Here is a 15,428-nt window from a genome sequence, read left to right on the forward strand (position 1 = left end):
AACCGAGGCATAGAATACCAGATCACTATTTACACCACAGGAATTGGCAAATGGTACAAATCAGAGCCCCCTGCCGGCCTTGACTTGCCCCATCCAGAGAGTAGTCTGCCAGTGCATCTCTGTTGTGTGTGCGTTTGTGTGTAAACACCCAAACAGCAGGGATCTTGCCTTTCTTGCTCACCATTATAGCTCCAGCACAGAGTAGACAGATACATAGTAGGAATTCAATGAACGTTTGTTGAAAGAAAGCACGGATGAACCCACACAATGCCCAAGATGAGGCAAAGAAGGACATTAGCTAAAATGGGGAACATAGCTAGGAGCTGAGATAGTGCCCAGAGGAAACATTATCTGTAATTCTAAGTAAAAGCCATCGGCCAAGATAGAGGGCCAATGACCTTGAAATCTAGATGAGGAGGCCTCACACACAGGCTCAGGTCCTGCCCTGGGTGAGAGTCTAGCAGCTGGACTTCTGGAAACATCCATCTGTACAGGTCAACATCCCTCAGCTGAGAAGGAGCAGGTTTGCAGACCACACTAAGTCTGAAATTCCAGGAAGAGCTTTTTAGGGTCTGCTCTTGTGACAATGAACCCAGAAAAGCCCTTCATCCTTTGGCTGTGTCACATGGGCCAAAAGCTGAGGAAAACCCACCAAGTCTTTGTCTCCTGCTCCGTTTTATTTTTTTCCCTAGGGGAAAAAGGTGACGATGGGGTTTGACTTAGGCACAGGGAGGGATAAATGACATTTAAGATGCTAAAAGGGTTCTGGACCTGGTTCTAACGTGTGTGTGTGAGTTTCCCCACACACTCAAGCAATTCTCTGACACCAGCTGGGTGTCCTATAATTCAACTCAATTCTGACACTATCTACCCAGAGAGAGCATCAGATCCCACAGGTTAAGGGCTCAGTCCTACAAGACTGCTCCCCGTTCAGATGCCAGTCCCAAGTCTAGGGTGTCACCTGTGCTTCTGACTGACTGGCTAAGATCAGAGATTCCAACAATCCTCCTCCTTGGGCTCAATTAATTTACTAGAGTGGCTCACAGAACTCAGAGAAACATTGACCCACTATATACATATAGTAGGATATGTAGTAGGAGATATATATATCCTCAGGAACAGCCAGATGGTAGAGATGCATAGGGCAAGGTGTGGCGGAAGGGCACAGAACTTCCATGCCCTCCCCAGGTGTGCTGCTCTCCCAGCACCTCCACATGTTCACCAACCCGGAAGCTCTCTGAACCCTGTCCTTGTGGGTTTTTATGGAGGCTTCATGACATAGGCATGATTGATTAAATCATTGGCTCTTGGTGATTGATTCAGTCTCCAGTCCTTCTTCCCTTCTCAGAAATCAGGAGGTGGGACTGAAAGAAAGTTCCAACCCTCTAGTCATGGTTGGCTCCTCAGGTAACCAGCCCCTACCCTTAGGGGCTTTCCAAGTCACCTCATTAAATAAACTTAGTTATTGGGGAAAGGAGCTTATTATGAAAAATGAGACACCATTTCACCTTTATAGCCCCGAAGCAATTTCAGGAACTGAGGACAAGAGACCAAATATTGTAAAAAAGATGCTCCCATTGCTCTTTTTGCTCAGGAAATTCCAAGGGTTTTGGGAGCTGTGAGCCAGGAACTGCGGATGAAGACCAAATATATACAACAAATATATTTTGGTCATCTGATGACTAAATATATATTTCTTATAAATCACAATATTGCAGATGCCATAAGCTCCTCCATTTTCTTCTTAATCACTCAGTAGCCCTGAGTCAGAATTGCCAGTTAAAAAAATTAGAAATCTTAATTTTGGATTTGGAAATTCAAGTACAACAGAGTTGGTATGGGTCTCACCTAGCCAGGACCCAAGCTCCGCTTAGTCCTTGAAAATTCCTCTCCCTGGTGTTGAACATTTTTTTCTTGAGCCCAGAGCCCTGAGGGCATAACACCCTACCTGTTGGATGCTGATATCACCTCTGATGAGCCTGAGTGCATAATTCTCTCCATGAATGGTCTTCTCCTGGCCCCCTCCTCCCATAACTTCCCCCGTCGCCCACCTCCCTCCATCAAGGGAGACCAGCTGTGTTAGATCCTCGTCCCTGACCTGGTTCCAGCTTCCTTGAGTTCCTCTCTGGCCTTCTGCCAATTTCCGTCTATAATTTATGGCCAAGCCTGTTGGAGTTAAAACAATCTGTATTGTTTAAGAAGGCAATGCTTTCCCACAAAGGGATTAAAATCAGATCTGGAAATTCCAAGGATGGACTGGGTGGGTGAGTGGATGGAGATAAGAAATTCAGACCAGCATAGAGGGAAACATCTTGGGGATGCAGGGACACTTAAGTATTGGAGGATAAGCTCTTTTTGGGGGGTTAGCCCTGGGCTGTGTGCAGCCACCAGGAAGGTCCCTTTAGAAGGAGGGTGGTCAGTGCACGGGACCTATTTCAGTCTGAGGCCTCCCATGGGCCTGGGTGAGGGCTTCCATTTGCCAAGCAAAACAGCTGAGTCTGTTTTTCTGGAGCGGGCTTTCAATGCGCTGGGATAGGCTTAGAGATGTCTCCAAGACATAGTACCTAAGTCCTGTTTGGCAAGAAATGACTGACCTTCCTATTTTGCCCGTGCCTGTTATTCCCAGTGGCATGGGAGTTAGGCTCCCTTCTCTTCCACCAGGGAAGCTGGTGCCCAACTGAAACGGAGTCTTCTGCCAGCAGTGAGGACAGGAGCCCATGCTGTGTCTGACCGTGTGCTCTTGGGGCAGAGAGAGCTAACACAGCACCGCTTGCAGGAGGTGTGCTCTTCAACGGAGCAGCGTCTGAGCTTTCAGTTGGGGAACGGAAACTTGTCACGATGCCACCTCTGTGTAAGTCTGCTCGATCACTCACCAGGCATGTGTGGTCTGCCAATGTGCTCTCACTGCCTGCACGTGGGCACATGGGCCCCACTGTCAGCACTTCAGCTGAGACCCTGGCAGACTCCAGAAGGTGCCACGCAGCAGCACACGGGCATCTTAGGGCGTCCCTGTCCAGCCATATACAGCACATGAAGAAAAAGTGTTGGGTAGAGATGCAAGATGTGACCAAACCACAGGTACGCAGTGGGGCCAGCGGTCCCTGACCCAATGCCAGTCACTTGTTATCAGAAAGCTTGAGGTAGAGAGGGTGGGCAGCTCAAGACACACTCATGGCCCCCACCTGGGGCATACCTCGTTAGGACCAGAGGGTGGGGTTTCCAAATGTTGCCAGGTACTTCCTAAGCAAGGTGGGGTGGGAGGGGCTCCTGGGAAATGCTGGATGTCTGCTGGAGCTCGGAGGGGAGGGGCAGTGTGGGCCACTTCAATGGTTTGCTTGATGCCTGCTCCTTTCTGTCTTTATGACCTAAAGGGCATTCTCACTGGAATGCAGATATTTGCATGTGTAACTTTACTAAAAATTTTAGTAATTTTTACTAAAGTGTAATTTTACTAAAAACTTTACCCTATGGCTCCCCTGGCTGTTTGGGAGTGTAGAGCTGGGCAAACACACCACCCTCTGGCCAGGATGCCCGCACACACACCACATGACTCTCAGGCTTCTCATCCAGATATTTTGGGCCATCGACCAGGTTTAGAATGGAAATTGCCAACAGTTTTAGGATTTTCAAATGGTGCTTATGGTCTGAAGTCGCTTGGGAAGCTTTAAGTGTGTCCTCTGCAAAGGGGAGAAGATGCTCAAGCAGTGTTTGTAGAAAAGCCGGCTTCTCGTACTTAAATGACATAGAAACTCTTACAAGTTAACTCCATATGCTGCAGGTGGGAGTTGGAATGGCTCCAGCTACACAGGAATATAATCTAGTTATGTGTTGAAAAATTTAAATTGAACAGCTTTGCTCCACAAATTCTGCATGTGTAAATCTAATCCACAGAAACAAAAGTAACAGATTGCAAGTTCGTATGTACAAGGATGTTTATTGTTTGCAGTAGCGAAAAATGAGACAAGCTGAAGGTCCATCAACAAGGAAATGATTAAATTGATCAGTGTCCATCTGTGCCATGGAATATTACACAGCAGTCTAAAAGGACGAGGTAGCCAACCAGCTGGCTGATGAAGTGCAGAGAGCTTCATGATGCACTCTTAATTTAGGCAAATTGCAGAGGAATAAATGTGATATGAATATAGTATTTTTAAAAGGAGCACTCAAACAAAAAAGTCTCCCTTATGTGTCTGAGCACAGCGAAAGTGTGGAGGCTTCATCTCGGTGGGAAGGAGTGGGTGGATTGGGGAAGGTAGAGGGAGAGGCGAGAACACAACAATCAGGAAAATTAAAAAAGCATAGAATAAAGTTAAGGGAAAGTTAGAATATAAAAGCTCACCTATATTATGACTGCAAATATGTACATTTGTATATGCAAACGGATAAGGACCAGGAGGTTATAGGGCAAAATGAAAACCGGACTTGGTCAGATGCTGGGATGGTGGGCAGTGTTTTGTTTGGATTTCTGTTGTAATTTTAATGTCCCTTTTACAACAAACTTATATTTTAGAAGGTCAACACTCGGAAGGAACAATAAAGCGATGGTTGGTGAAATTATTCACATTTAAGATGATTCTATTGGGAATAATTCAGAAGCCCCTCACAATGTCTTACATGTAGTGGGCACCTGGCCACTCCTTGCTAACGTGCAAAACCAAACTCACAAAGCCTTGACTTGACCTCATAATTCGTAAACATGAGCAAGGATAATCAAGCACAGACGGTTTCAATTAAAAGTTCCACCGAAACATGTTGCATTTGAATCACCAGGTCCAAATTCACTTCCTGCCCCACTTAAATCTGGTTTCTGGAACTATTAACAAGATGAGAAAAGACAGCAATTATAGAAAATGTACTATATCACAGCCTAAGTGTTTTCACTCAAGAAAGGAAGTCATTTTGCTTACGTGGCCGTGTGTACCCTGGTAACTAAACCCAGGAGGGCCAGGACTTGAAATTTCAACGTTTATTGTTGTTATTTAGAAAATTAAAAAAAAATTGACATGCAAGAAATAACCCCTAAATGTTCTTGCTCTCTAATCTAGAATTCAACAGGACTGTGGAAGCCCAAGGTGAGCACAGGGCTGACAACAGGAAAACCAAGGCCGCCTCTAGCTTCCTCCTGCCTTGGCAGCGCAGGATCTCCCTGTGTATCCAGCGGAAGGCTGGCCCTGGGCTGCCCCGCCCCCGGTCCTCTGCCCGCTTTCTATGTTAAAACCTTCCCAATGTATCTCTTGAGAAGATTGCTGATAACAGCAGAGGCTCAGAACAAGAGGCACCATTGTCAACATTCATGTTTTAAAATACTTAGGGTAAATTGTCTGACAACGCACTTTTTTTCGCCTTGCAGACTCTCATTAAAGCAAAATTGATAATATTCAGTGGCTGTTGTCTTCAACTACAATTCACCCACTTCTGGGAGTCTGTGAGAGTACCCCAGAGGCCCTGGGGGGGCGTCTTAGAGCATTAGGTTCATCATTTTTATTTAAATTGCACTGATATTTTGCAATATATATTTTTAACTATTATTAACGAATAGTATTTTGTAATATATATTCTAACTAATAATTAGCAGATAATAAGCTGTGTATCTACTTCTGCTTATGGCATAGATGAATTCTTTACTGGGTCTCCCTGAAGACACAGTTTCTTTTTAACTTTTCTGGTGAAGAATTTTTTTTGTAGTGACAGGTGGTTCACAGAAATGATGGCCCCTCGCCAAAGTGTGGGTAAAAGAACGGATTTTGAGTTTGTGTGGAGTTCCTGTGTGAACGGAGTATATTTAAAGATGCTCATATGCATGTACAGAAAAACATGCACATAGGGTTAGGGGAACATTAGAAAGCAAACATGTCATTTAAAAGTATTTTCTTACGTACACGGACTGTTTCCGAGATGGGAATAGCAAACGCTTATCCTTCTTGTGAAAAAAAATCTTCGTGCCACAGACACATCCTGCTTATATCTAGTCAGCTCTGGGAGTCAGCTTGGCAATATTTCCTTACAAGAAGATTTCTGGAACTTTGTCTAGCTTTATTTCCATGTTAGTTTAATTCCTTTATTATATCTTAGTTTAATTAGAGGAATTAAATGAAACCTCCGTGTAACAAGGTATCAAATGCATGGCTGTCAGCTCAGGTCTTTTCATGTTTCTGAAAGTGGTTTCCACAGTTTTATTAGACATATGTGTCTGGATTTGGGCCTTGCAAGCCATAAGGGATCACAAGACAGCTCTGGGATTGCCCAGAGAGGAAAATCTTCGGGATAGACAAGCCAGGGTGGAATTCCAGCTCTGCCACTTTCCAGCCACTTTGCCTCTTGGCGCCTCAGTTTACTCATCTATAAAACGGGAATAACACCTACCTCTGAGAGTTGTTGGGAAGTACTGTGAAATGCTTGGCACCGTTCTTGGCGCATTCTTTTACCTATTCACCAAACATTTATTGCATAATATGGTGTGCCAGACACTCCACTGGGCGCTGAGAACGCAGTGATGGACAAGCCACCCTGGGGACAAGCCTGGAGGGGATCGATAGACACACGTTTATCAAATACAAACAAATACCCGAGTGAATGCTTGGGAGTGCTATATGGAGCGCAGCAGAATCCTTGCTCTTTGGTACCTTCGGATCACACGTGGGTTGGGGCTGGAGGAGAGAAGTGGGATAACTCGCCTGGCTCAGCTCTGTGGCTGCCAGCCTGCATGCAGGCTTATTTCACGATAAACCAAATGAAAACCAGCAGGCAGAGCAACACAGGCTGGTCCATGGTGACCCGCAGTCCCGTTCCGCTTTCCAACCCAAAATCGCAGTGCTTGACGGAGCAGAGCTCCGAGATCAGCCGCCACAGGATGCGTTGGTAAAGCTTGTCGTCCTGCTTCTCCTGGGACAGCTCCTCCTGGTTCGCCTCCTGGGTGGCGTTGATGCAGCTGATGACAAACTTCTCCTTGGTCACGTTGGCCTCGGAGCAGCCGTTGTAGTGGATCTCGTCAGGGAACTGCCAGTAGTTGGCCTCGTAGTACCTGTTGCCCTCAGCTCCGAAATTGATATTGAGCTTTCGGCCCTGCCTGATGAAGGCCCCTGGGCGGATCTCCTCCACTCGGGCCTCCGTGACCTTGGCTGTACTCGGCAAGGCCTTCCGGTTCCATTTGATTCTGTGCTTTGTGCCTCTCGCCTTGACTGCAGGGAGCTGGCTGAAGAGCAGGACACAGACAATGGCCAAGCAGCATCCACCCAGATGCTTCCTCATCGTGTCAGAATCTGCAACAGCAAAGGCCGGGGCAGTTAATTTCCTCAGTGGGGCTCCCCGTCTCCCCTGCCTCCCTCCCCTGTGTAGGGGATTTTAAGCAAGGAATGGCATCCTTGCATCATTTACATCTTTCTAGAAGCCTAATTGTTTTCCCACGCTTGGGCTGCACAGGGTTAAGTCAGTACCAAGTTTCTTGCTTTTGCCTGGAATTATATCCATGCAGGGTGGTGATCCTGGTTTTCTCAGACAGATAAGAAGCTGCAACGGGCAATTATAAAGCCTTTGAATATGCATGGGAAAATAAATGAGTAATGACTTAATACATACGGGTTTCTTTGGTACTCTCAAATCTTTCAAATCAAGGGGTCCCTGGGAGGAAAATACAGTAGTAGAATTGGAAGCAGAGGCTTCTGGGGACAGGCTGTACTTTTAATCTCCCCTCTCTGTTCTCTATTGCTCTAAGCTGGCACAGTCTTGGGCACACTCTGCTGTCCATTCTCAGGAAAGCACTGGCTGCTGAGCCTAAAGGGCTTTACGGTAATGAGAGGGACAGGGGAGGAGGGCGGGGCGGAGGGAGACGGAGGCACAGTTAGGGGGCCCCTGCTTCTCCTGAGGTTAAGGGGTCAAGAGGTGTTGTAGGTATTCTTTCAGTCTTACCCCGGGAGACAGGGTGACCCCATCTTCCTTCCCAATTAGCTTCTTACTGCACACTTGTTACGCATCAGCCACGGACATTGCCTAACAGTTCTCACATGGGGTAGACACATGATCAGCCCCCTTTTAACCATGTTGTTCTGGGATTCAGAGAAGGTAAGTAATTTACCCAAGGCCGCACAATAGCAGGTGGCAGGTTTGACTCCAGCTCTGCCTGTGCCCACTCGCTGTGCTCCATGCCCTTCTGGGCTGCAGGAGGAGATGGTGCTCATGTTCTGTGCTTTTGACTCATTGGGCATGAAGGGTCGCCCTGATGGCCCCTAAGCTGAGCAAACAGCAGGGATTTCAGAGGAAACGAGATGGTGAGGACAGGAGGGCCTGGGGGAGCACTGAGGGTCCGGGGTTAAGGTAGCCCCAGGGCATCTGAAGGGCTGCCGATGATATCAGGGAATAGCCCCCCACCCCGCCCTGACCCCCCCCCCCCCCCAGTCCGGTAGTTTGTTACATCTGGCTCCTGAAACTACAATAGCTATTGTGGAAATCCACCCCCAAGGTCAACTCTTCGGGGCATTCCAGCACCTGGACCTTTGTCCGTGTGGATCAGCGATTCAGGAAGAGTTACTCTAGCGGAGCGGGCTCCGGCTGTCTCCTAATGAAGATCTACGGTGAGTCCGTGAGTGCCAGGGCTGGAGGAGGTCGAGAAGTTGGCTCACTTAGCCCCTGACACACTCTCCCTGCAGTGTTCCTAAAGCGATGAGTACATTTCTGTTAAAATGTTCAACTCTAGGGTGACACTGGTCCTTAGGTAGAAATAAAGGCAGAATGCGACCTAAGTGCATACCAGGTCTCCTCTGGACACCCGCAAAGAGGCCTCTGCTGACCTGTCTTTACTTGTAGGCATTGCCAGGCCTCTGCCCCAGGGTGGGCATCAGTGTGCCCGGCAGCAGCCTGAGCACCCAGGCTTCCAGCATCCCACCCCTGACTGCCCCCAAATCACAGTGAGCTCAGACCAGCTTTCTCCCAAGAGATCCAAGCGTGAAACAAACATTCATTAATCTCCTAAATGGGGGCCACACCCCGAGTCATCACCCTATACTCCTTGGTAGGAGAAATCTTAAACAAGAATAATAGCATAAATTATGGGTGTGTCAAATTAAAAAATAAAAGCATAGAGATCTTGAGGAAGAAATTAGTCTTGATAGGCAAAGGCTTCAAAGCAAAAGAAAATCTCCACCAGCTGACCCTAAAATAGCATTTTATTGCAGCCCCAAAACATAGACATGCAACACCAGTGATGCCCCAACGTTCTCACAATGGGCCTCTGACTTGGGACCCATACCACGAAGCAGCCTGACCACAGAAATGGAATCCGTGGGCGAACTCTGCCCCCCCACGTACCTTGAGCTCTCTCTGGGAGTGTGCCTCTGGAGCCACGGTCCACACAGTCCTCCAGCACACCTTCTCAGCAGCCAGGCTGGCCCAGCTATGTAGGAGCTGCAGGGGGAGGGGCATTCCTGCTGCTCTCCAAATATGGCAGCCATTCCCTCCGTGGCAGGACCAATCACGGGTTCCCGGGCGCTCCTTTGCCTTGAGAAGGATGGACCTTCTTATCATGCTTTACTAATAAACACCACGTGGAGATCTTGATGAAGTTCAGATGACTTAAGAGGTACCTTTGAATTTTATTTTAAAAAATCTTAACCTACTGTTACTGCTTTATTATAGAGGATATTATAAACGATATAAATGAACAGCCAGTTGAAGAAGTACATGGCACCAGGTCCAGAAAGGTCCCAAGTGCAGTGGCCTTTGGGTGGACCACCATTCCTGCATGTGGATGCATTCACTCACCAGGGAGCTCTCCAAACCCCTCTGTGCCAGGAACTGGGGAGAAAAATCAAATATTACAACAAAAGCTGCTCCTATCACCCCTATTGTTCATTCAGGAAGTTACAAGGTTTTAGAAGCTCTGTGGCAGGAACTGGGGACAAAGATCAAATATTTATTTCTTATTATATCACAATGTCATAGCTGGACAGAGGGATGGATGCATTTGTCCAAAGAGTTAGGACTGTTTTTAAGATTCGTATTTGCACAACCAGAAAGACCCACAACTAAAATATACAATTATATACTGGAGGGATTTGGGGAGAAAAAGCAAAAAAGAAAAAAGATTGGCACTATTTAGCTCAGGTGCCAATCTTTAAAAACAAAAAAGATTGGTATTTCGAGAGGCGCCCTTTAGAATTGAAATTAGAAGTGATGGAAGGAAAATGCCTTGCCATCAACATCTACAACAGAGGGCGGTTTAAGCAAGTCTTGCCGGATGTGCACACTGTCTTATACCTGCAGACCAGCCTCAGACAGCAAAGAGGCTTTGCTGGGCATGCTGCGTGGGAAGGGTCGGCTTGGGAAGAGGGCTGGGGGCCACATGGGAATGCGTGAATCACTGAATTAGTCCAAAGGCCAATGAGTTGAAGATCGGTGGAAACCCAGGGGACAGAGACAGATGGAGATGAAACTAACACTGTTCTGAGACGGTGGGGGCTGAGAGTGGGCTTCCTCAGAGTGCCTCCCTCACTGCATGATGCCCCAGGATGGGGAGGAGAGCCCGAGAATCAGTCACTCCTGGCATGAGTAACGGTGCATGGGTGCTGGGTTACCATTCCTTATAATGAAGGCACTTGTGCCGGTGCCTCTGTCACGATCATTACTGCAATGCAAAATCAAAAGTGAATTCTGGAGGTGAGTGCGGAGAGAGATTTGCTTGTAAATAGAATGCGATTTTTATCCTGAATGTGACCCCATCAGTGTTCACTAGATTTGCCTCAAAGCCTTTTTGTGAACCAAATTAAGCGGTTGCTTCTGGGCCGACCAGCAGATGGCGCCAGAAGAGCTTACAAAGGCTTCATCCTGGAGGTGGGAAACCTGCAGCTAATGCGGCCCCAGTGGGTTCCACGCTCCGGTTGGATTCGGGACCTCCAGTTTGGCCTTTCTTTCTCCTTTGCCTTTATTTTAAAATTTATTTCATTTTCCTCTTAAGAAAAAAAGTTTCCATTTTCTTGCTAGGATCATAGACTTTCTGTGCTTGTGAACACACACAAAAACATTAGTAGGGCAAACAGTATAAACTATTTGCAAAATGCAGAAAAGAAGAAGAAGGAAAAAGATCTCTTAATATTTCACTACCCAGAGACCAAGTGTCAGTATAATTTTGTTCAATATGTAGATGGCTAAGGTCATAATTAGGGTTTGGGATATTCAGGACTGGGAAGGACTCAGAAGCCAGTAGCCCAGCTCCTACCCACTGTGAGGTCATGGGTCCCAGATAGGCCCAAGGTCACCCAGCCAGGCGGGCAGTGCTGCCCCTGGGGGCCCACCACCCTGTTCTGAACTCTGTGTACCGTCCATCCTGCCGACCCCATCCAGGCGATCAGCTCCAGGCCCCCTCCACCCCTCTTCTTTCTGTTCCCTTTCTGAGCAGGCCTTTGCCCAGAGGGCGGTGGGAGGGTGGTGCAGAGCTGATGAGGCTGCAGATTCCTCTTGTCGGGGAACAAAAGGCTGTTCTCAGAGGCACAGAGGAGTGTGGAGGACTGAAAACGTTCGAGAAGATGGGAGGAACTCTGGAAGCTGCAAACGAGGCAAGAAACCCAGGCAGAGAGAGCAGAGCTGCTCCAGTCCTGCCTGGCACCCAGCTCGCCACCTGTGAAGATGAACAAACAGCCAAGGAATGAGTGACAGAACATTAGTCTCTTCAGAGGAGCCGAGAGGCCAGGGCCGCGTGAAGCGTGTCTTCTGGCATCGGCAATTATATCAGGAATATAATTGAATGTAGGACATCTTTGAGAAAACAGGGAGCATGAGACTGATCCCACAGGGCTGGGTGCTCTGTGGTGCAAGGGACTATGATGTATTTCTCTCCAGGGTATGAACAATAGAAAATTATGTGGATTAAAAAGAAGCAACAAGGAAAGACTGAGTTCTAGAATGCATGAGCGGGTCATTATTATATCAATTCCTAGTTTGATTAGATCTTGGAGCTTTGAAGAGCATTTATAAATAAACGCCGTGGTCATTAAGATACAAGATGCTGTGTCACACTAGCTGTGTCCAGAAAATTAGTGTGTGAGAAATCACCCACTCTACTTCAGCTTCTTGGAGATTTACCCAGTGTCTGTTCTGTGCCTGGGCCGTGGTGTGCCAAGGAAAGCAGAGCGTAAAGATGGATAACGCAGCTAAGGGAGCTCAGGGACGGATGGTAGAGAAATAACTGAAATGTGTTTTGGAAAATAATACTTATTAGATAGCTGTGTAGCTGTCTAAATAGCCATACTCAATTTTTTTATTTTTATTGAGCTCTACTGTACACACAGAAAGGCGAACATATCCTGAGCGGACAGCATTACGTATTTTTACAAACTGAATATGCCCATGTAGCCTGCACCCAGATTAGGAAGCCAAAGATGACAGTAGCCCCAAAGCCTCCTCGTGTCCCCGTCAGGTCCCTACCCCTCCCCTATACCGCCCACTGTCCTGACCTCTTACATCATAGATCAGTTTTGCCTGATTTTGTACTTCCTCTAAATAGAATCATACAGAATGTAATATTTTGTGTCTGTCTGGCATAAATTAAGTCTGTGAAATTCACCCACATTGTATGTAGTTGTAGATGGCTCATTCCATTGGGAGACGATTCCACAATCTACTCCTCCATTCCTCTGCTGGTGGGCATTTGGGTGGTTTCCGGTTTGGGCTCAGAAATAGTGCTGCCGTGAACATTCCTGCCCGTGCCTGTTGGTGGACATATGATCACTTTTCTGTTGGATGTGCACTCTGATGGGTGGACTTGCTGGGTTACAGAACATCCCTGGGTCCAGGTTTTATATCCTTGGAAGTTTGATTATTGCTTTATGGAAATCTTAAATGCCACCTTCCTCTATAGCATACTCTTCCCAGGCACAGTCAGGGGTCTCCATAAGGGGGTGGGGGGTCCCATAGCACTTGGCACATAGCCAAATAGTCATCTGGGGCATCCCATTGCTGTTCACACATTCAGCTGAGCTCACAGAAGTTGAAGGACCGTGTTTCATTTGCATCTGTTTGCCCCACACCTAGCGTGGGGCCAGAATGTAGATGCATCTAGATGCCCTTTATCCCTTCTTCTTCGGTGACCTGGTTGTAGACAGTCTTGTCAGAGCTGTGCATGGAGCGAAGCTGCCACTGTGGGCTGTGTGCCAGAGGGCAGGCTCGACTCTCCAAATCGCAGCAGGTCGGGATAGGGAAAGGCAGCAAGAGGAAATTTAACAGGGATGAATGCAACCACTTTACAATTAGTTAAAAAAAATAATCTGGGTAAAGAGAATAGATTGGTGGTTACCAGAGGGGAAGGGGATGGGGGAGTGGGAGAAAGGGACAAAGGGGCACATGTGTATGGTGATGGATAGAAATTAGACTTCTAGGGGTGAGCATGATGAAGTGTATTCAGGAATTGATAAACAATAATGTACAGTTGAAATTACATAATGTTATAAACCCTTATAATCCCAATGAAATTACTTAAGAAAAAAATAATCCAAGGCAGCATGGTGAGGACCTGTCATGGCACTGGCTGAAATTGCATGGCATGCAGTTGTCGGAAGAGTAACACGAGCCCGCAGGGCGATCACCGCCTGGAGAAGCAAGTGCTGCACTGATTGAAGGGTGGATTCCTCCGCAGTTCTCCGCCCTTCCCTGCTCAGACGGCAGCTGGTGTCTGGAGCTGGGCTGTGGGGGACTGATTCAGGGCAGGGAGGTGGGAAGGAGTGTGCAGGGGTGGGAGGGAGGCGGGGAGGGAGGGGAGGTGAGGAATCTCCTTGTGGCTTATCAGGAACCACCAAGGCAGTTACTCATCTTGGGTGTCGCCAGGTGTTCTGGAAAAGGATGTTTGTAAGTGACAGAGAGCTGCTGAGGACGTAGAGCCAGGGGGTAACAGGATGAAGGCTGTGTTTTAAGTTGATCCAGAAAGGAGTGGCCTGGGAAAGGGCAGAGACGCCGACCTGAGAAGGCCAGACTGGGCCACCATGCTGAAGTGCCTCCTCCAGCCTCCCACCACTTTCCTCATTGTCTCTGATGTTTTTTTAAAAGCATAATTACCCTGATAATTTGATCTGTGGTTTGTCTTTTCTCCCTAATGTGAAAGAAAATGTCCAAAGGGAGAAAGGCCTCCGCCAGGGTGGGGTTACCTGGAGCAGGTAAGAGGGGCCAGCTATTACGTCAGAGCAGTGACACTTTTGTCACCCATGGTGGTTTTCATTCTCAGGGGAGGCCCTGGGGATGCTGCAAAGAGACCAGGCGTGAACCAGAGACCCAGGTTCTACTCCCCGTCCTGCCGTTCTCTGTCTCGAGTGACGTCAGTTATCATCTGTCAGAGGAGAGCTCAGCCTTCGCTATCACGAGAGCTGCCCTCCGTCTCACACGATAAACAGTATATTTACTCGACATCTTTGCAGGAGGTGGAAGTCACCTTGAGAATCAGTTTTCACGTCTGTGCAAGAAGTATTGTGCCCCCACTGTTAGGGCTTATCAGACATTGCTTGGGACTGTTGGACTCACAGAATTCAACACAAACCCTTTCCCCGAAATAGTGTAAAGGTAGTCGGCTAAGGTAAAAGCTGCTTTGAGACACGGGCAAGTGTTAACACGCTAATTGTTGGCCTGCCAGAAATACTAATGAAGAGTTAACATTGTGAAGGCAACTAGCAAAAGCTGAAGAGGTTCATGCCAGAGCCTGGGCCTGTGGTGGCCCTCAGCCAGGAGAGATGGGAGCCCCGCCAACACAGGTCCCATTCGGTGGGGAAAGGAGTGGTGAAGCCGCAGAGCCAACAAACTGGAAAAGGCAGGGAGAGGTTACTTCTTGGTACTGATGGCTGCAAGGATGAGATCCAGCAGCAGACAGGAACGGGGGACCCAACATTTTAAAGAAATGTTTTCACTGAAGTGTAACATACAGACAGAAAAGTCCACACCACAAGTGTGTGATTCAATAAATTTTCACAAACTGAACCTTATGTAACCAGCAGACTATTCCAGATTCTCATGCCCCCACCACCCAAAGGGTACCCACTATCCCGATTTCTAATGCCCAGGCAAGTGTCACCTGCTCTTGTATTTTATACAGATGGAATTCTGCATGATGTGCCCTTCTGTGGCTGGCTTCTTTTGCTCACCATTATGTCTGAGAGATTCATCAATATTGCTGCCTAGAGATGTTATTTTTCAGTTCTATTCCTGTATGATATACGCTTGTATAAACAGACCATGATTTGTTTGTCTCTTCACCTCTTGATGTACGTAGCGGTTATTCCCGTGTGGGGCTATTATGAACGCAGTTGCTGCGAAAATTCTTATGTACGGCTCTCGGTGATCACCAGCTCTCATTTCTGTTGGGCACATCCTCAGGAGTGGAAATGCGGGGTCATTGGATAGGTGTCTGCTCAGCTTTGGAAGAAACTGCTAAACAGTTTGGCAAAGTTGTTCAACCCACTTTG

At 47.5% G+C, this 15,428-nt stretch overlaps 1 protein-coding gene across 1 annotated transcript; it reads right to left on the reverse strand.

Moving 5' to 3' along the window:
- Positions 1–3,914: 3,914 nt before the first annotated feature.
- PRND (prion like protein doppel) lies at positions 3,915–11,605 on the reverse strand. Its single transcript, XM_008519789.2, has 2 exons — positions 9,301–11,605; positions 3,915–7,259 (listed from the first exon to the last, which is right to left on the reverse strand). Exon 2 carries the CDS (start codon positions 7,246–7,248, stop codon positions 6,712–6,714), a length of 537 nt encoding a protein of 178 aa, XP_008518011.1. The 5' UTR covers positions 7,249–7,259; positions 9,301–11,605; the 3' UTR covers positions 3,915–6,711.
- Between the last annotated feature and the right edge of the window lie 3,823 nt (positions 11,606–15,428).

This window comes from Equus przewalskii, chromosome 21 (assembly GCF_037783145.1).
Source record: "Equus przewalskii isolate Varuska chromosome 21, EquPr2, whole genome shotgun sequence".
NCBI classification, from domain to species: Eukaryota; Metazoa; Chordata; class Mammalia; order Perissodactyla; family Equidae; genus Equus; species Equus przewalskii.

Coding starts and splice junctions, on each gene's coding strand:
- PRND (XM_008519789.2), bottom strand. CDS start 7,248: ATGAGGAAGCATCTGGGTGGATGCTGCTTGGCCATTGTCTGTGTCCTG.